General features: G+C 36.5%; 2 protein-coding genes across 3 annotated transcripts in view; one reads left to right on the top strand and one right to left on the bottom strand.

Annotated features, from left to right (window-relative positions):
* LOC139115477 (PHD finger protein 3-like) overlaps window positions 1-5,846 on the bottom strand; it is a 34,659-nt gene extending 28,813 nt beyond the window's left edge. The window contains exons 1-3 of one of the 2 annotated variants that reach the window (XM_070677597.1): window positions 5,691-5,846; window positions 4,601-4,757; window positions 1,063-1,252 (exon numbers count right to left, since the gene is read on the bottom strand). In XM_070677597.1, coding sequence (XP_070533698.1) covers window positions 1,063-1,252; window positions 4,601-4,632 — 222 coding nt within the window. In that variant the 5' untranslated portion in view covers window positions 4,633-4,757; window positions 5,691-5,846. The remainder of the gene's footprint in view (window positions 1-1,062; window positions 1,253-4,600; window positions 4,758-5,690) is intronic. The other variant, XM_070677598.1, reaches the window with a different exon arrangement.
* LOC139115482 (proteasome inhibitor PI31 subunit-like) overlaps window positions 5,847-22,809 on the top strand; it is a 33,048-nt gene continuing 16,085 nt past the window's right edge. Inside the window, exons 1-6 of the mRNA XM_070677620.1 lie at window positions 5,847-5,878; window positions 6,037-6,184; window positions 9,967-10,128; window positions 11,425-11,507; window positions 12,270-12,491; window positions 13,298-13,447. Coding sequence (XP_070533721.1) covers window positions 6,056-6,184; window positions 9,967-10,128; window positions 11,425-11,507; window positions 12,270-12,491; window positions 13,298-13,447 — 746 coding nt within the window. The 5' untranslated portion in view covers window positions 5,847-5,878; window positions 6,037-6,055. The remainder of the gene's footprint in view (window positions 5,879-6,036; window positions 6,185-9,966; window positions 10,129-11,424; window positions 11,508-12,269; window positions 12,492-13,297; window positions 13,448-22,809) is intronic.

Raw genomic sequence — 22,809 nt, 5'->3', positions numbered from 1 at the left:
TGTACTGGACCATGAAAGCTCGCTTCTACCTCTATATTTTGACATGTACCAATAAATTTTCTTTATAGTTTACTGTTTCAGATGAAAAAGGATTCAGATGAAATTTGTTTGTTTTCATTGATTTTCACTTTTGTTGTTTGATAACCTTGGTTTTACTAATACTTCAATGTTTGGAAATAAAATGTCATTCACTGTAAAGTCAGCGTTGGAGAGCATTGTCCACAGGTAAAATTTTATTCTCAATATTCCCTTCTACCATAAACGACCCCTCCGCTTCAACAAACCCTGATTATACTTTATACGACAATGTAATTGCTGTGGTTGTAACTCAGGTGATCCAATATTTCCGTGACCCAACGTTTATTTTATCATGGTAAAAATTTTACACCAAAGAACATTGTTCTTTCATCTGAAACATCACAGAGTTCTGAAATCACGTCCTGGTATAGCTACAACAGAGCGACACGCCTGCCTATAATGCTCTTTCTTTGGTCACATGTGTTTTATGTAACGGAATCATTATTTATGACCCTCCTGAGGATACAAAATAACTCAGTGCCAAGAATGCGGCTATTCAGTTTCCAGACTTTTCTGCAGCTACTTTGGCTTCAGGAATGTCTTGACCTCTTGACCCTAAATATTGCAACAGGGGAAACACTATATGCAAATGATGCTGGATATCCTCCCACTGGGAAGTTTTGATTTAATGATTTCTTGAGGGTATTTTGATGAACCATATTTGTTGTTTGGATTCAATTTGAAGGTAAATAAGTAAACTGTTGTTGGGATTCAAATTCACAACGTATGGCACCCAGTCACGTAGCAAAGACATCACAAAACCTCTCATGGTTCAATAACCGAGCTAAGTTGTTGCAATTTTTCTGACTGCGACCCTTCTACACGTTGTAGAGTTCATGAAGCACCCACACATACACTCACAATCGTGCATCACTCACAAACTTTATCAAAGCAATGAATACATCACTATTACATCTAATTATTTTTGTGTAGAAACGGCTTAGTAATCATATTTGATTTTGAGTGGCTCGACGTAATCATTACCTCATCGAGAGTATCAGCAGCAGTAAGGTTCCAGGTTGGGATGTCAGAATCCACCCTTTGTACCACGACACTTGGTGATGAACTGATGATGCTATCAGAGAAACCGCTCACTCCACTGGTTGCTATGGAAACAGCATCACCATGGAAACCACCTGCATGTAGCCCGTCTGACATCTTCAGGAAGGCATACCTATTTGGATGGAATGAGAATACAATTTTGCAGAAATTCAACAAGTTTAACCATTTCAAACAGTCAGAAACCATGACAGTACTTTCCTTTCAAAAGGTATAAAATGAACCTTAGACCTTCGAATGCTGTAATTTTTCCCATAAAAATTCAAATGCAACATTTTGCCAATATTTGTGAACTTTTGTGAAATTTTTTTAAAAAATTTTGGACCAAATGAACATCACATTTCGTTGGCTACATTTTTTAATCAAAATTTTGGTAAAAACTCGAAACAATTTGGCTAGCGTGTATTTTATAAAGGTGACCAAAATTGACTTTGGTGCTCAGAAGGTAAACCATGTACTGTTCGTCAAAAGACACCTAGCTTTTCAGTTGATTTCCCTACAAAAAGGAAGGACTTTGAAATTGAAAACAATATAGCAATTTTCTCTTTCTCTGTAAAGAAGAATATCCTTGGGAATATCACAGCTCTCAAAAACTCCCCATCGTGAATACGGCACAGTTGGTTTGGATGCAGACAATTCAATGTTTGCCATCCAGTTTCCATGAAGGTAATGGTTTAATCTAGTCTGAAATGTCACTAACAGAGCAAATGTTTGCCGCGCTAAATTTCCATCATCTGTGAATTTTTATAGGTGACTTAATTTTTGCAGTAAGTTTTCAAAATGTTATGATATTGTCTTTTGAACTCTTCACACTACTATTAAGACCTCTTGACTATGTTATGTAACAGTGACAACAGGGCCTGAAAAATTTAATTTTTATCCACTTGTCCCCGGACAAGTAGCCTCTATTTTTCTACTTGTCCGTAGCAGAAACTCACTTGCCCTGAAAATTTTCAAAAAAAAGATTTCTGCTCTTACCCAGATTGTGGGACCTCGAATGGTTTGTGACAAATTGGTGGTATCTACAGTTTATAATTGTAAAAAAGTACATTACTGTAATGAAAATTATTTAATATGCTTTCGTCGTTTATGGGAATTCTTTCCATTTACCGCATTAAGATGTGTTTAACAGAAATAAATAAGGCTTACTAGTAAGATGTTTCATCACACTTATGACTACAAAATTACAAGTGATTGAAGACAATAGTCTAATAATGCAGACATTTAACATGGTTTTTTCACTAGTGCTGTAAAGTTCACTTCTTTTTTATAATTGCCCAATTGATTGATACTTTTTCATTGAAATTGCAAAAAGAAAATAGGTTGAAAACGCTAAATATCTGAGAGGAACTCCTTTCTCTTCATAATAGCAATAGCAACTTGCCATACCACGGCTTTGACAAGCTAGGTGGCTTTTGTTAAGGTCCGCTACAATCAAGATAGGGGGTCTTGACCATATAAGGAATTCAGCATGGTGACCTACACAAGCTTGCTGCGTACGATCGAAGAGTGGCATGAGACTCCTTCTGGAGAAATTTCTGACTGCAAAATACTACTTTGAAAGACAGGGATATAGTGCTTCATCAAAATTTTGGAGTTACTGATATTTTTAGGTAAAGTTGTGAGTTTCCATCACACCACATAGTGCCGTTTGATGTCCCGTGCAGTGTGGCTAGAAATTTCATTCTCCGTACACACTGTGAACTATAATATAGCAAGCAGGTTAGTTGGGTAGAGTAACCGTGGTTGTCAATAAAGTTTGCTTCAGTGTTTCACTGTCCAAATTGTTTGGTGAAAAGTTAGTTGTTCTATTTAAAATGATTTAGGCTTCCGCTTCTAACATCATTGTCTGGTTATATCTCGTTACATTTTACATGTAAAATGAGTGGAGAAGTACGTGGCCCTGCATTTGCCAAGGGTCCAGTGACTAGTGGACGCACATCGACTTGCTTACCATAAATCGCAAACTGTAACAGAGTAACTGATTTTTCTTTAGTTTTTCGGTTGAGACGAAAAAAATAAGCCCCGATTTGAGTGCGTCCGAGTGACCCATGTCTGGTACTTTTGGGGGACATTGTTTCTAATTTGCGTCAAAAGACGAAAGAACGCACTCTTGGCAAAACAACTGAGTTGACTCTGAACTTTCTGCCCGCGGGCAAGTAGGGCTAGTTTTGCGCTAGTCCGTATAAGAAATCAGTCTGTCCCGGGCATCGGGCAAGCGTAATTTTCAGGCCCTGCAGTGTTGAGAACGTAATGACCTTTGACATTGCCATTCTATTACATCATAGTCTTGATCTCTTCAATAGATATTCAAGACAGCTATTTGGTCAGGTTATAGATATGATAAATTTAATCAAACAATTTTAAAATTAATCAGTTACCAAGTATTTAGCTCTGGTACTAATTTTTAAAGTAAAGATGAAAATGAAGGTGCTCCGTAGTTTACAGCCTACAAAATGTGACGACAAAAAAACTGAAATACTAAATGACACACCAAACATAATATTATGCAAAACACAATATATTGTGCAACATAAAAAGATTTACTAATTTTTAAAGTTAAAATGAAAATGAAGGTATTCCTTAGTTTACAGCTTACAAAATAATGTGACAATAACAAAAAAAAAAGAAATACTAAATGACACATCAAGTGTAATATTATGCAAAACATAATATATTGTGCAACATAAAGGAATTTTACTCTTTTTCAGAAAAATTCATGCACAATAGTAAAATGATGTATCACAGCGAATATGTAAATTGTGTATGCATAAAAAATTTAAAAGTAGGTTTGCACTCCATGCATATGATTATGAGAGGAGCAACGCAGAAAAAACAGTGAAAATAAGTGCTACCAAAATTCTACAATACTAACACAGGTATATTTGACATTTTGGTTAATTATACTATTTTGGAAGAAATACATTTTGAACACAGGATCTCAGAATTCAATTGATTAAGGGGACCATTTTACTTACTTCTCCTAATTCATTTAATTGTGTTGGGAAATGGCAGGAAAAATCTAAATTCACATTGTGGCCACTTTACATATGGATGAGGACAAGGCCCAGATGATATACAGTACACACACTTAGGAATTACTTCCTCTTTTCAAAGACAAACAATAATTCCTAAAAAAATGCTTTGAGTGCATGACTTCTAAATGTTTATACCTACTTTGTCACCCAATTCTTATTTCACTTTTGGTGAAAAATTAGGAATACATACTTGAAATTATGGAAAACGCCGAGCTGGAATTCAAGAATTTTAAGGATTTTTTTGTAAAAAGGGTAGGTGGAAAACATTTTTAAAACTAATCTACATTATCGCAAACTGTATTTTTAGAGAATAAAATAAAGAACACAAAATATTAAACGACATTTTCAAACTAATCTACATTATCGCACACTGTATTTTCAGTACAGAAAACAAAGAACACAAAATATTATTTAAATGAAATAACCTGAACTCATCATCTATTCCTTCACCAGTCATATTAGATGCTAGGGTTGTGTTTCGCTTATAGACTGTTTTCCATTCTTCTGGTAGCCTGTGCCTAAATGTTCACCTTTCTCTCTTTCTCTTTCTTTTTTCACCTCACCTACAATGGGCACCCTTTCCTGGACGATCAGTGAAAGAAGCCAAGGGATGGAAAAGAAACACAGAAACAAAAAAAAAGACAATCATGTTGTTATGGACTGTGTAGCAACATGCAGATGATTGACAGTTTACGTGCATGATGAAATATTATGGATGAGGAACAGAGATAGTTCTGTGATGAAATGACCCTGCCTGTAGGTTGATAATTATAATTCCAGTATGTAGCAAGGAAACCAGTTTCATTATCGAATACGTGTAACACATGTAACAATCTCACTACGAATGCCAGCACCGAGTTGTTTTGTCTCGATATTGTTATCAAAGTTGTAACAGTGTTATGACAGCCATCATAACCTTCTTTCGTTCACCTCACTTGTATACCTTGTTTATGAAGTTTGACCTTTGACGTCTTGCTGGCGGCAAGTTATAAGCGCCATCACATTCACATGTGGCATTGACATATATTGAACGATAAACAACATATAAGCTCCAAGTCTGCGAATTAACAGTGCTTGGCGATCGCTCCGTTACATTTTTTTCGGCCACAACTACGATTGCCACTGACAAATGAACTCCGTTCTTGGCATGTATACTAACACGTGTTGTGGCGAGACTTGAGAGTGGCATACAGAGAAGGCGGAGTTATCGAGCTCCAGAGAAGCCCTTTACGGGGCCAGGGATTCCTCACGGAAGTGTAGATCATGCAAACGTTAATAATCAATCATTGGAACGTGTTTCTCACTATGTCAGATATAGAGATATGGCCGATGAAGAAGGCTGATAAATTTGATCAGAGTTTAAATGTTTATTTTGGACGTGACACGATACACCAAGATGCACAAAATTTGTTTACAATGTGTATGCATCGTGCAACGTTGTCCGCGTGCACTTGGCTTCACAGGCAATCGAAAGAATAAACTGCACTAAAAAAGCAGATTGTGCAATACAAATACCTTAGCACTGGTCATTAATCCTTACAGGTTCAGTTGCAATAGTTCAAAACGATTTTGGATCGCCAACTACGACAAAACCACTCCACGATTGTTATGAAGGTTTTCTGGAAACGACGAGGTGTAACGCCATGATAAGTCACGTGACAATGTCAAATTCCCGCGATCCATTGCGTGTAGTTTTCGAGCAGGTAATATACCAAGTATTTTTAATTGCGCGGCATAAAATATTGTTATATTGTATGAGAAAAAGTCACAATAGCAATACTTTATAAGTATAGTTTGCAGATTATGTACACCAATTTTTAGAAAAATGATGACCCAGATAATTTACATATGCAAATTTCAGGTTTCCCGAAACGCTAAACATGGCTGGCCTTGAGCTGCTGTATGCGAGTGTTTCCAACCAAATTTCGAGTGGAAATGATTCCATCGTATGTTACTTGCATTGGTGCATGATACACAATGGATTCAGATGTATTGGTTCCGGAGAAGAAGTAAGTAAATGCCGACCATTCTCATACATGATCAACCAGACAGCTTACCAAAACAATGTTACTTCCGGGTGTAATCATAGCATGACTGCCGTTTCAGTTCGTACTGTTTAACAGCACGAACTGAAACGGCAGTCATGCTATGATTACACCCTGTAGTAATGAGTTTACATGTGTGACACAAATCGAATTAACATTTTCCTGCCACGTGGTTTTACATGGCTTCTGAGCCCAGGACGAGTTCCGTCTGGAGAGTGATCATGGACTTTGCAATTCAAATTCCCTTGCCCATGAGTTCTGTGATATTGCCATGTCGTGTCAAACCACAGGGGCACAAGGCATTATCAGCAATAGCAAGAGTGTAAAATACTAAATACATTTATGATTATGAATACTGTTTATAAAATTAAATATTTGTCATTATTGTATTGTTACAAAAGTGCCCTACAGCATTCAAATCCTGAATAATGATCAGTTTCCATGCCAAATTTGCGCAGTTGTACTACAGACCCTGTTATTAATAAATTTACGAGTATGAATATTCTTGATGAAAAATTAATATTTCTGTCATTATCGAAACTTGTAAAAGTACCCTACAAAACTCGAATCCTAAATGATGAGAAGTATTTATGTCAAATTCACACAGTTGTAGCACAGGCCCTCAAATAATAGTTGCAGCAGCAGCATTGCACTGTAATTTGATAAAAGGTCGCAGTACTGCCTCGGAAGACTCTCTAAACAGTAAGTAATAACATTACATCAGCATTTATGCCAAATTCACATCATTGACAAAACAGCCTATAACCCCTGAATTGTGCAGGTTATAGGTCGTTTTGTCAATGATGACAGCATACTGTATAAATGCTGATGTTCAATCTACCCTCACAAACATTGTGAAAGTGAGACATGCCGTCGTGAAAGTGAGACGCAGCAATTTTGAATCTATTCAAATCAGATATGTTGCAGGCAGAGTGGGAATGCTTTGAAAATGGCCTGAACTCTCAATGATGCATCATTTCTCGATGGCCCAGGCTTTTACATGTCGTACGGCCAAGGGTCTAAAACCAGGCCAGTTGCCCAAGCAGAAATTTTGGAAATCAACAAGCAGCAAGGAAGAAATCATGAGTTATTTGCAGGCTTGTGCACTGCTTGGACGGTCAGAGTCGGCCCCCTTCTTATTATTTACTGTTCAGACAGTCTGCCGAGGCAGTACAGTGACCGCGCGCATCAAGTTACCGTGCAATGCAACTGCTGCTACTACATTGACCATATTTCTGAGGGTCTGTGCTACAACTGCGTGAGTTTGGCGTAAATACTGATCATCATTCAGGATTCGAGTGCTGTAGGGTACTTTTGTAACATGTAAATGACAGAACATTATTTTTTTATTAAGAATATTCGTAATCATAAATATATTATAACAGGGTCTGTAGTACAACTGCGTGAATTTTGCATGAAAACTAATTGTCATCCAGGATTCGAGTGCAGTAAGGTTCTTTTGAAAGTATACAATAATGACAGAATTATAATGTTTATGGACAGTATTCATAATGATTAATTTATTAATTTTTTTTACACTCTTGCTATGACTGATAATGCCTTATGAGACCCTATCTTCAAACTTTCAAAGTTGACAATAACAATATAGCCATGAAGGGAGAGCTGCCTTAACTAGCTAACCGTACCATCATTCAAGGCTATGCAGCTTAAAGCAAAGCTGCAAGCAAAAATGAGACGATAGACAAACTCTGCATTTCCAACCAAGGTAGTGATCTTGTCTAAGTTGCCTAGTGATTGCTTGGGTGCTTTTATCACAGGGAACTCTTAAAATACTCACCCTTTCTCAAGAACTTGAAGAAGGTTGAGTAATCAGAGAGAGTGGTGGACACACATGAGTGCTTACTCCTCATGGCAAAGGCAGCGCATGCCTTAATTCATATATGGGATTATATTAGGAACTTTTTGGAGTATCATTTATTGACTATAGTTGAAAGAAACAAACAAACAAAAATAAACATACTTACAAACACCGTTCTTTATTGACAAACATGAATACAAATACAACTCTTTATTTGTTCTTTATTGTATAGGAAATAATCATATGAAACAAATAAACAAACACACATAAACACACAAACACACAAGGAGCGTGAGTTCCCTGTGCTTTTATATACATGTATTGAAGTGCACAGCAGACAAATTACAGCAATATCTGTGATAGGTACATTCACTATGTACATATATACTACTTCGGACAGGCACTACCGTAGTTGATAGTGCTTCTAGTGTAGTAGAGAAAGCGCTATCAACTAATGTGCCGTGGATAATTAAAACATATGCAAGGTAAACAAGACTAAGTGCATTTGTCCTCAACCTCCCCCCTCCCCCTTCCTCTTAACGAAAGTTTGGAAGTGCAAAATCCAACCAAGTCTCATTCTGTATCTGCATCCAACAATCAGTGATTACGTCACTATGAATCACGCATATGCTACTGACTGCCCCCCCCACCCCAACATACCCCTTCCTCTCTGTTCAGCGCCAACTCAACAATGACGCAACCAATAGAATGTAATGAAACAGTGTATCCAAAATGATTGTTGTGTTATTTTACTCACGCACTAATTCACATGTATGTCAAATAGATGCTGGTGTAGTGCCGGCCACTGTACTGGCCTGGCACCCTGGCCTGGCACACACGATATTTTGCGATACAGAAAAACGTTTAATGAGATGTTGCGATAGGAAAACTTGTAGTGTGATTTTGCGCACGGTAATCGAAATACAGCCACCCCCCCACCCCCAAACACAGAAGTACCGTGAGCGTGTTTTAATTATCCGGGCCCTAAGGTGGTGCCTGTGGTACTTAGGTGGGGGGGGGGGGGGGGGGTTGGAAAATTTTGATACTGCAAAGGTTCTCAGTTAACTGGTTTGAAAAACGAAATTGTGTAAACTTCTCCAGGCATGCAAAATGCTGATCCCTATTATGACAAAATCTGTCATGAAATTGATCTTCAAACACGTGGCATCATGTAAAATGTTCTATTCTCTAGTCAACAAATAGCTAAAAAGTAATTAATAGTGAAAATATACTGTAGACAATTTATCCCAGGGAAAACCATGGAAGCAATTAAGCTCCTATTCTTAAAGTAATGCACGCCAGCCATTTCTTACTGTAAAGTGGGGTCTAGAACCCGACCAGACCATAGCTTTTCCTCAAGGAATGAAGACTATTTAAACAAAGAAAGCGCATTATACTGCAATGGCAGAAAAAATTTTGTAATTTCCAAATTATGTAACAGTTGTGTGTTCCCAGCCTTAGCAAAGCATTGAGGTATGAGATTCAACCATTACCTGTTACTGTAAGGATTGTCCGTGAATAGACACGCTATAAGAAGTGCTGATGTGCAGCGTCTGGGAAGCTGATATCTAATTGGGTGGCTGAATCTTACTGTTATAATTAAAATAGTACAAAAAAACTCCCTAAGTTGCTGTGAATAGTGACAATTGACCAATCAGATATAACCTGCCAAGCATGCTGCATGACAGCAGTAAAAGAATGAACTTCGGAGGTTTGTATTATCTAAGAATATTGCCAGTGACCAGACTCACCTGACAAAACCAGCTATTGCTCTTTTTGAAAGATGAAAGTGATGGCAACATACATTTTGAATATGTTTTATATATTTTCATTAATGAATAATGAAACCTGCTAAAATTCTGACATTTTCATATCAAAATATATCAACTGTCATTTACGAAAATTTCACCTATTGTCAAATTTGAAGGCACCAAAAGGTGAAACAAGACCAAAGAAGAGTGAATTGTTGCCATGTGGATGGAATTCATCTCAAGACTGCTACACTCTGAGATATCAACCAAATGATGGTGATGAGACATATCTATTCAAAGCCATACCTCTGGAGGAAACACTACTGGTCCACGTTATGGTTAGTCAACGCTTAGTTGCATAATGCCTCGGCTAAACATTTCATGTGACCATCAACCCTTTTCCTGCCAAGTCTATATTCCACCACCAGGTCAAGATGGTTAAAATTAATGAAACACAACGTATTCCATATGATGTATAAACATAATACTGAACATTTGAAGGCTGTTGAAAACATAATACTGTAAAGTTGATTTTTTGTGGACAAAAGATGCTATAACATACCAAGCCAAGTGGGTGAAAATGCGTCATTTTTTGGCTCAATCCGCTTTTTACTGACTTGGCTGATGGGGAAGTGATACAGTTATTACTGTCTGGCAGGAAAAGGGTTAAGGTTCAGCTCTGTAGTATTTACCAGGATAACCTCTTTATAATGTAGTGGTGAGGCAGGTCTTGAGCAAATTTTTTTGATGCCCTTTGCACTGTACATTATAAGATACTGCATCAACATGCGCCTTCCACCAGGTGAGTGCACATTGCATTGACTGGGTCATATGCATCAACATACACCAACCACCAGGTGTGTTCCCAGTGACTGGGTTATAGTGTATCAATAATAAATTTCAAGTCGACCTTCCCATCACTGAACATGAGCATTCTTAGACCGTATGGCCATGTTTGGTTGTGTTTCGTGTTGTACTATCCCTGTACCAAAGTTTATCGCAGTGCAACAGACAAAGCTTCATAGATATCCCATCTGCTATGTTTAGACCCATGGAGTTTTGAATTATGTCAGTAACTTTTGATATATTAATTTTCACAAAAATAGTTAAAATATCAACAACTTGCTGGTTAAAAGGACAAAAAACAGGATGATGCAGCATCTTTAGGTTATTTTCATTACGCACAGTATTCGCCTTGGTCTAGCAATCTACCTTCACCAATGTGACATGGACATGCACGATGTGGTTTTTTCCTAGGTATAATTATAGCCCTTTGAAGTCAGATTTTTAGTTTATTAATTCATTTATACGTATGTCCGTAGAATTAGATGTAAATCTAGTCAAATGTAAACTGGAATAATAGGACCCAAATTTATTGCCCCTAGAATGTAATAAACTGGAATAATAGGACCCAAATTTATTGTATATGGTCAGAGACGATATTGGTTAAATTTGTGAATAGAAATCTGTTGGCCTGGAGCACTTCACAGATAAAACAGCATGTATTATCAAATTGTACTTGAATCCAACAATGTACCATAAATGTGTGGTTTATCATGGTGGAGATAGGTAGAAACTTGCTGATGGTTTTTTTGAATAATATTTGAATGCAAATATGTCACTTTAATCCACAGAGGATGAGCGATGAAACAGTTGCCACACTGAATGTTGAAGTTGACAGGTATACCAATACACAACAGCTTGGAAATTTTGAAAGGTAGGGAAATACAAGCCAATGGTTCACAGTTTTTCATAAAGTCTTCCTGCCTCAGTCTTAAGGAGGGAAGTACACTGTATCCTGGGCACCTATTTGCAGAGTATTTTAACTCACAGTAGCCATGTCATCAGCTTGATGGTTAGTGTATGTCGATGACTTGTAAGTGTAGAGTGATTCTAACATTATAAAGACTTTCTTTTGACCATGCAATTAATCTCACATTACCGGTATTGCTCATTTCAGTCCATAGTGTACCCTCCAGAAATTAATGAATTCGTTTAAAACCATATACTAGTTCTGCAAATGCCATCACATTTTTAGAATGTTCCATGCAGTAATTTTGATCAAAAAATTTTCCCTTGTCATGGATACAGTAAAACACTGCTAAGTGACAGATACTCTTGCACTTGATTTACTCACACCAAGATTCATCTGCTCTTTAGTTAAATGTCCTTTAATTTTCAAGAGATAATAATGTGTGCTTACTGCATTGCTAGCATGAGTGCTGAAGATTTGTTAACGCAAACTCTGCTGGGATGCAAAGACAGAGGGTGGCCTAGGGGCCTCTAGCAATGTACTCTGTACGGAACCATAATGACTCCTTAGGTTACTCATTACTAATGTAAGTACTCCCAGTGCATGGCTACTTTTCTTTGCTCCTGCTGACCACCTTAACCTTTGCTACATAATAATTTTTTTTTATTCATCTTTAATTAAAAATATGTTGATGTAAATAACACTGCTCTTTCTTGTTATTCACAGTGCATACCAAAACTTAGAAGAACTACATGATAACTTTAAAAAAGAAATTATTGATGATCTCAAAAACGATGAAAAGAAGACGAAAGGAGAGGCATCATCCTTAAGAGATGAGAGGTTACCTAGCAACACTCAGCAAGAAAGAAGGTCAAGACGTGATGAAGATGATGATCCACTCAGGGTAGGCCCTCCAAGACGACCATATGCTTCAAGGCAACCTGAATGGTGAGTCTTCTTTTGAAACCTTTTGTAAATTTAAATTCTGTAAAATATCACCGGACTTTAACACTTCAAGAGTCACATCAGCTATTTCCTTTGTGTCAATAAAGGCACATGTCTTGAATTGTGTTGTCTATTCCTTGAAATCTTACAATCAGCCAAATCATGGATGTGTCATTTCTAATTGGTAAACTGATGTCACATGACTGATAAAACTGATAAGGATCTCCCAGGTTTCAAAAACAGGCAAGGAGAACATGCATGTCAAAGATGATGAAAAAGTGTGATTTGTTTGGTCACACTGTAAGATCAGTTACTTTATGCTAGTACAATGATTGAGAACTCCAGTGAATTGAGGTACAGGACCTCAAACTAATTTTCCGTAGATTTGTAAATCTGTCCTCTTGTCTAATGGATGTAGGATGTACACACAGTCATCAACAGCTTTGAGCAACTCAGTATTAACCCTGATACTTGTCCTTGAATCTTTCAATTTAGAGCATTGTTTCACTTTTGGGATAACTTCCCCAGATGGTTTCAAAGTAGCATAAGAACAACTCAATATTCAATTATCTTTTACACATTTGTATTACAGTCTTGAGGACCGCAGAAAAAAAAAGCAATATAAAAGCATAAAAGACCGACCTGCCGCTACATCGGATTTTAATCAGATTTTGGGGTGAACAGGCTAAACACAAATGATTCATGTCAATTTTGAAGGTTTTTTTTGCATTTCAAAAAACTTACCTACATAAGTACATCATCGAGTTTTCTTACAAGTTTCACTCGTTCAGAATTTCTTATATTTGCAGGGGTGAACCGAGTAATCCATTGGACATCGGAAGAGGTGATTTGGATCCTTTCCATGCGGGAGGAGGAATGCTGATGGATCCAATGAGGTCTGGCTTTCCAAGGGGTGGAATACCGGACCCTAGTGCAGGATTGCCTGGAAGATTGCCGAGGTAAGTCACATGTGATATGTACTTGTTGAAGAAAACAAGAATGGAGAGATCAGCCATTCATAACACGAACAAGATTAAGTCACTGTCTTTAAATCATTGTGACTTTATCTCATGTCAAAAGCTACGGACATCGTACTGCAAGCTGAAATATACAGAGTTGTCTCAACTGTATGTCTACTGAAGCAAGGCTGGCGGGCAATCCACTTCAAAAGCTGCAATTTTTGGTAGATTACAGAGATCATGTCACTGAGATATTTTACATACAGTATATAGTTAAGACTGTCGGACTTTATAACTGATGACCAAACAGTTATTTTAATGAATGAGTGATTTTTCAAAAATGAAAATTATCAAAATAATATGCAAAAATTATTATTTTGTGACCGTACAGTAGAAATTGTTATAACAAGCAACAAATTCATCAGTTTAGGTTAATTTCTACCAATATTAAGTTTCATGGTAATTTGATCAAACAATTACAAAGAGTCCAACAAACTCTCGATGGTACCTCAATATCTCTTCACAACAACCCAAGTTAGAAAATTAGTTTTTAGACTGTAGAGGGCGCTGCACCTATCAAAGACAAAACCCTTTACAAGTGAGATGTCATGTCAGACTGTCATTCAAATTAAGAAAACTAATAGAGCATAAAATGAAATACTGTTGTTTCAGAGACATTTCTTTCTGTGAAAAGTTTCTGCGTTATTTAATGCTAAGTGTTAGGAAGCATGTTTAATCATACCAAGGAACTCTCAAGTTGAGTACACATGTATGCCATTTATTGCAACAGTCTGCTCCAAGTAACTTGATATATTGCACATGCATTAATATTTGAAATCTTCAGTTGAGTGGTTTTCATAATAAGGTGGAACTATGTATAGTCTGCTTCACTTGTCATCTGACGTAGACAGGTGGTGTTGCGGCTGTTGCTGTGTGAAAGGCAAAAATGGCTGTGTAAGATAAAAACAAATGATCAAAAGGTCAATCGAAGTTTGATCAGAAAAATTCAGGACACATTTTATACAAAAATCGAGACTTTGGCTGTGTCATATTGTTAGTATCATATTTATGATCTGTTCAGGGGTTGTACCAAATTAAGACCATAATCACATAGATTCTAAAACAATAATCAGACTGAATTGTCCACCAGCAAAACACCTCTTAGGATACCGGTATGTCAAGCCTCTTTAAAGCTCCATAAGCTGTATCTTTTGGCTATTTTTTCAGAACTTTTGTTTTGTGGTTTCCCTGCACTTTATGCATTGAAACCCTAAGTATTTAGCATATCAACACAACCTATATGAGTATAATCTCCACTGTTATTGTTGAAAATTGTATTCAAGTCCGGAGTAGAATTCATTTGTAAACAATAACCAATGATCACTACACACATACAAGCTGTGTTGACAAAAAGAATACTCGAAATTTCAGCATGACAAACGAATTAGGGTCAGACTCAGTAGTTGATATACAGAAGCAGAATACTGAAAACTTGCCACAAGTTATGGCTTATGTCCCTTTAATTATTATCAGTTGTACTACATACTACAGTACGATACAGTCCTTTAAACAAACGTCATTTCCCCATCAAGCCACTGGTAACCAATAAGATGAAGATTTATTTTGTAAATTGCACTACAGTACATAACAACCAGTTATGTATATAAAGCCGAACACAAATTGATTTTTATTGAGTGTACAGTTTGTGTTGCACTTGGTATGTCAAGTATTTGAAGCAGCCGCACATCAATGTCAAGGGCATGCCACAATCAGCTGTTCAGAACAAGCATCATAAATACTGAGAATGATTATCCTATTGACCTTAGATGTCACCTGTGAGCAGGACCCGCATACTACTTGAAATGAAATTGAAAGAAGTAAAGATTCTGTGTTGATGAAGGCATCTATCTATGAAACCACTTCATTTTGAAGAGCATGTGACCAACAAAAAGCAGGCATGCGCTGGCACTCAATTGATCCATGCTTCTGTAAACATACACCCACTTGTGCAATTCCGTTTATCGACAGTGACAAGCTCTATCAATGTGAAAATAAAACCTGACCTACAACACTCACACAACCCTTGAAATGTCAACAAAAATCATATCGGGAACAAACCTTGACCCATTTCCTACATTTATGGTGGTTCGTGTTTTAATAACATGACATTGATGAATGGACTGATTCAGTTTTCTGACATTTTTGTAAATACATTACCAGAGTACAGCACTCAATAACGTCAGTAGGTTATTGAACTGACACAATTGATCAATATAAGATACAATGTTCCCATTTAACAGCATAGGAAAGTTCAATTTGTGGGAAAATGTTGCAGTTGTTTTGAAAGATTTTTGTTGAAATATTACCAAGTCCATTTACTTTTAAATGGCAAAGCATGGCATTAATCCCTGCTATTGAAGTTAGAGGTATGAATGAAGCATTTAGAAAAATCAAGATGAATGCCAACTCTCATACAAACATGCAGCAGCTGTTCTCATCAGAATTTGTCTTGTCTGCTCATCTTTACATTCTTTACACAGCTGATTGTCAACACAGTTACCGTTAGAACAGTCATCCAGTGCAGTTTGCAGATTGTAGCAGCTGATCGTCCATGTAGCCGACACGAACACGAAGTGTCTGTTACCGGCTACCGAAAACTATGAAAAATAGTAAAGAATGAGCTACAAAATCACTATCAGTTTTAAGTTGCAGGTAGAATAAGTCTGTGCCTTTGTAAAAAATACTATAAAATAGTAGAAAGTGAAGAACCAGCTGAAAGTTAGTTGAGGAGACCTTGACCGCATATCATTTGCATCTCATTGTCGGCTACATGGACTGTGTGCCATTGTAGCAGCCCTGATTTCACCTCTATTGAGCCAGAGAGTGACCTTTACTGTATACTTTTTGTAATAGCTCCAGGGACTGAACATTTTCAGATCCACTAGCCCTTGGTACTGATCGGCCCCTGTGAAGAAACATCCCTTCCCTTGCCCTCAGTTTCCTCTGACCCTCAGGCCAAGAAAACATTCCTTGTCCAGACCTCAGTTTTCACTGGCCATCAGGCCTTGTTCTTGCTTCAGTGTCCACTACCGGTAGCCCTCTGGACAATGAAACATTCCTTGCCCTGGCCTCAGTTTCCCTACCAGCCCAATCAAAATTTTTGTTTACCACCTTTAGTAATTCACTAGCCTTTTAGGCCGGTAGAAACAAAAATGAACCAGCCCTTGCAGTCATGAAAAAAACTGCCAACTCATGAGCCTCGGCCGCCATTTTCTTCACCCTTGATCTCCCAACTCTCAATGAGTCTGACATTACCAGTCTCCATCTCATTTAAACTTTAAAGATTAAAACTGTCACAGAAGATATGATTTATAAAGGGGAAACACTGAGTCTAGTTTTTGTATTTAGATGGCCTCCCTCCCATCAATAATATCAGTCCTGCATTTTTAAAGACAAGTTTCTTGTGAACATAAATTGATGCTGATTTTAAGGTTGGGTTGAACAGCAGTTTTCTTACAGATACCTGCAATTTCATCGTTCAGTCTTTTTCTCTTAAATGGGTATACTAAAATGATGGACAATATTATTGAGTCAATCAGAGATCAGAAAGGGAACAATGGCACCCAGAAGGACTCTTGGCCATATCTTTATGGTAGAAATCTGTGCTTAGCTGGGGTGCCTTTAATGCTGATTGAAGACACAGATACATACCCCCTAAGATAATGTTGAATATTCACAAACATACCCCCTAAGATAATGCTGAATAAACACAAACATACCCCCTAAGATAATGTTGGATAATCACAGACAAAGCCCGTAATTTCAGAAGTTATTATTTTGCTTAAGCAAAACCTGTGCCACAGGTAATTGGCTCTAATGTTGATTTTGAAGATATTGAAAGCTTTATCTTTCTTTCTTTTTGTGAAATATTAGGTCAATGACATCATGAGAAACGATTCAAAAAGTACTTTACCCCAAATCTGATGAAAAGGTAATTCCCCCGTGAAAACCGTTTGCTATAATAAGGTCAGCTCGTGTCTGGGGAAGTTTAATCGAAAGTTTCTTTCAAAATATTTGAAATAGGGAATTGCTACATGGTTTGCACAGCAATCAATCACAGTCTGTCAAGTCAACCCACACAGTCATTTTCCACACTGCGGTTTTCCTCATGGAAATTACAGTGTTACAATGACCCATTTCAAAACTTTTCTCATGAACAGAAAGATGTATGACAACTGTGAACAAACTATGGACTGACTTGTTGTGAACCCTATAAAAAGTCATTAGAATCTGTTTTGATAATTTTCTGAATGTATATTTTAATCAGACTTTGCAGATGATAGTAATTTTAAACCACGAACCAACACTGATCTGTTTGCTTCTGATATCCCAAAGTATTATGATACATCAATGATGAAATTATTGGCATTTGACTCAAATTTCAGTTTCTGAAATTAAAAGGGCACGTGTTCAACGCAGGCCTGGTTTCATTGTGGCTATTGCACCTGCATTACATTATATTAGAAAACTGAGATCACAGTAGCAAAACCGTACAGCACATAATTTTTGTCTGATGTAAGCATCAAATATATGCATTTCTACAGTTATAAGCAAGTGGTACAAATTATTTAATTTGTAATTTTGGTATGACGCACTACTTTACTGTTACTTTGCACGTTAATTACCTGACATACTGGCATAAGTCGGACTGTTTAATTCCATTTTATTTTCACGTCAGATGAAAAAGTGTTAATTTTATACTAGTCTTTCATTTTATTTATTGTAAGTGTGATGTAATATCGAACAATCTTCATGATAACAACAGCATATGCTTCATGTTGCTATACTCAGTCTGTGAAATAACTTGATAGTTGACAGCAAATTACATCCACCTATGAATTTCCCACGAGATGAATATTTCTTCCCTTTTCATGACAGGTCACTGACCCGTCATGTCCGAGAGAAAGTTTGATTAACCCTGTCTGTACCTTGACTCCCGTTCATGACTGATGCTGATATAACAATTTCCTTTTTAGCTCCCATAGCCATATGTATATATGGCAATGGAAGCTATTCTTATAGGCTAGGGAAATGTCTGTATGTCTGTATGTCTTGTATGTCTGTATGTCTGTCCGTCAACATCAAAACTCCAAAACCGCTGCACATTTCATCTTGATATTTGGTGTGTACATGGATGATGGGCTGTAGATGAGATTTTGTTCAAATGAAGTTGTCATTGCCAAAAATATGCAAATTAAGTGAAAAAATGTACAAACAGTCAAAATTGAAAATCTCAATAACCACTGAGCAGATTACATGAAAAATTAGCATGTAAGTACTTTGGGCTGACCTGAAATAATTGTGCTTTTTTTGATTTTTTGATATTGTTGAAAATATACAAATTAGTGCCAAAAAAGGCGTTTTTGGTAAAAAATCTTCTTCTTCATAACCGCTGGTCAGACAGCTTTGATATTTCGTATACAGGTCCGTAGGGATAACCCAAATTGGATTTGTTCAAATTGTGATGAAATATGCAAATCTGTATTTTTAAGGAATTTTTTTGTCATTTTTGGTCAAAAATTTATTTCATCAAAACCGCTCGTCTGACAGCTTTGATATTTAATATACAGGTCGCTAGGGATAACCCAAATTGGATTTGTTCAAATTGTGATGAAATATGCAAATCTGTATTTTTAAGGAATTTTTTTGTCATTTTTGGTCAAAAATTTATTTCATCAAAACCGCTCGTCTGACAGTTTTGATATTTGGTATACAGGTTCCTACAGATAAACTAAATATGATATATAGAATATATGATGAAATCTGCAATTTTGTATTTTTGGTGCAATTTTGACATTTTTGGTCAAAAAATGTGTTTCTCAAAAACTACTTGTCTGATGCCTTTGATATTTGGTATACAGGTTCCTGGGGGTTCTCCTAGTGTGATATAGTGAAATTTGATGAAATCTTCAATTTTTGTATTTTTGGGTCAATTTTTGCCATTTTTGGTCAAAATATTTGTTTCTCAAAAGTTACTCATGTGATAGCTTTGATATTTTGTATACATTTTTATACATAATTATGATGAAATCATCAATTTTGTATTTTTGCAGCTAATGTTGCCATTTTAGGTCAGGCCATCCTGAAATGAGCTATCAAAGATCTCAACCATCTTCATCAATACATATGTCACAAAAAGTTGCTCTCTACATAACACAGCAGAGCTCTGTCCACTATTGGGTCGCTTGTTTTTTCAAAATCGCTGGTCAGACAGCTTTAATATTTGATTAACAGGTCCCTAGGATGACCTTAGTGAGATAATTTCATACTGTCAGGAAATACTTAATTTTGTATCCATGTCTATGGTAGCTTCAGGGACTTTGGCCCTATGTTTGATATATAGGGATAACTATAGGAGAGAATTTTTTTTGACAAATGTAATGTGACCTCGGTGACCTTTGACCTCAAATATACATATTTGTCCATAACTCAGTAACCACAAGTGCTACACCCTTCATATCTGGTATGATTGGACACCTTATGATGCCACATATTGTAGCTCATTAATTATGCACATATCTCATTCTGAGCAAGCCAATAGAGCTGGATGTCTGATTTTTGGTATATAGGGATAACTATAGGAGAGAAATTTTTGACCAAATGTCATGTGACCTTGATGATCTTTTACCTAAAATATATGTTTATGTCAATAAATAAGTAACTACAAGTGCTATGTCCTTTGTATTTAGTAGGATGGGAGACCTTATGACAACACATGCTTTACCTCATTAATTTTGCACACATCTAATTCTGGGCAAGTGAATAGAGCTAGAGGTCTGATTTTTTGGCATATAGGGATTAATTAGCAATATAATTTTTTTTTTCAAATGTCATGACCTCAATGACCTTTGACCTTGATTATACATATATATGCATATCTCAGTAACCACAAGTTCTATACCTCCAATTTTGATAGGATATTAGACCTTAAGATGTCACATCTTGTACCTCATTTATTATGCGCATATGTATTTCTTGGCTGGCCAATACTGCTAGAGGTCTGATCTTTTTTCCCGATTTAGAACCATAACTTAGACATGCCTCATGTGTTTCAAATTGGGAACAACGACATAGACCTATTTGCCCATAGATCTCAACATATACACTCCAGTGATACTTCTTAATGACTACATTTCCCTGCCCCATCAAGACTAATACTCCTATTACAAGTGGGGACTGTCATTGTCAATGACTTGTTTAGTTAATGGTTGTATCACAGTATACGATATTTCTAATTCTGTATTTTTTCCATTTTATATTCTGAATAAATACATTAAACATATTTCACTGTCTCCAGTACATTACATTTAAGTATTTTCACTTCATGCACTTTATCCCTTTCACACATGTTCAAATATCTGACCAGAGAACAAACACTAAATAGTCCAGGATGGGAGCTACAGTGTCATTGACGCTATCCTTTTTTTTTATTTCTGAAATTCAGAATAGAAGTAATACAGTGACTATATTGGAACTATTAAAGTAGTCCTTCATGAGACGTTATGTGCTGTCGTAATATCAACCTATGGTATTAGGACAATTTTTAACTGACAATGTCGTTGCAGTGTTGGATAAGAAACTGATAAGAAACAACAGTAACTCATGAAATTATCGTATTTTACAACAATATAAACATGCAGATTTCCATTTTTGATATTCAGTGTGCATTTTCAGCTGCACTTAGGTTCAGAAGGTCTGCTATGAAGGTCAGTAAACTTTGTTCTGCCCGTCTGCAATTTTCATATTTTTTTATTGAACCTCTCATAGCATTCCTATCTGTCTGTCTGTCTGCCAGTGAACTGTCACGACTTGAATACAGTGGTTATAATAAATCATGTTGCAATGCCAAAAGATAAAGTCTCACGGTGGCATTTATTGCTACGAACAACAGTGTGTGCCAAATGTAATAAAGTGAGTTTAAAAGCAAAAATTGGATACAAAAATAAAAAAAAATAAATGAAATCATTAGCGCTTTGCTGATTTTTCCTGTGGACAAATAGAAAGACTGAAATAATCAAAAATTTTAATAGGAAAATCAATTTCAGTTCTGTTCAAAGCTACAGTCAACAGTTAAGTCCATAAAAACCAAGGCCTTGATACAGAAATTTTACAAACAAATGTGAGGATCAAATTTTTTCCAAGGGATTATAATCTTGACAGTGTGGGCACAAGCATTATGGACACAGATTGTATAGCAAAAAGGGCCTGACCTCAGGAGACTCACTGTATACTGCTCAGGTCTACATAAACAATATTGGGTCATAGAGGTCCTGTATATCTTAAGCAACTGTCACATTGTCGTATTGTAATCTTTGAATTATCAAATATGCATCTGCAGAGAATTTTAGGTTTAGATGAGAAACTGAAATTCAGTCCATAGCACATTGCTTATTTTATCTTTTTAAAGAACTATAAAAATATCCTATCTTGTGCCGATTTTAATGGCAAAGTATTATCAAACACTAACAAATGGCAACACGTTTAGGAAGTGATGAGAAAGAAGTTCATATTTTGTATGGCTGCCATATTTGACATTCAGTATGCAGTTTGTGTTGCCATGAACATCAAGCAATCAAGACTGTAACAGCAGCTTTGAACGACCACATCAGCATTATACTACAGAAAGCATGGTGTGAAAGTGCCATGTTAGTGTGCTAGTCTGTTGCTGATGTATGGGGTAGGAGAGGTGTACATCAAAAACATCACTTGGGAAGATGGAAAGATTCGATTCATCCCCTTCTTTTGAAATCATATTTCAGGAAATAAATCCTCTGTCAGCTATTTACATTTTATGGAACATGTAGTTAGTTCTCTGTGACCTGACATACATATACATGTAGTTCTGTACAAAAATAGTATCAGCATGTAACCAAACTATCAGGAAAACAAAATCCAGGGAAGACCTCACAGAATGGGAAAACCCAGAATTTAATTGCAGTATAGCGCAAACAAAACCACGCACACAAAAGCGAATAGAAATATGTGTATTTGCACACGCATTTGTACTCACTGATTTTATTTTTAATGCCATTATACACGACTTCTTGGACACACACACACACACACAAATGCATATATATATATATATATATATATATATATATATATATATATATATATATATATATTATATGTATACACACACAACACACACACACACACACACACACACACACACACACTGTTTCCATGGAGCACTGCATGTACTATTTATTCTGAGGTAGGCCCATTGTATTATGGGATAGTCTCAGAGATCACCCTGTATCTGATGGCTTCCTTGAAACTATAAGCTAACATCCAAT

The sequence above is a fragment of the Ptychodera flava genome, chromosome 17 (assembly GCF_041260155.1).
Source record: "Ptychodera flava strain L36383 chromosome 17, AS_Pfla_20210202, whole genome shotgun sequence".
In the NCBI taxonomy this organism is placed as follows: Eukaryota; Metazoa; Hemichordata; class Enteropneusta; family Ptychoderidae; genus Ptychodera; species Ptychodera flava.
The sequence above is the reverse complement of the archived record's forward strand: the minus strand, read 5'-3'. Positions and strand labels throughout refer to the sequence as shown.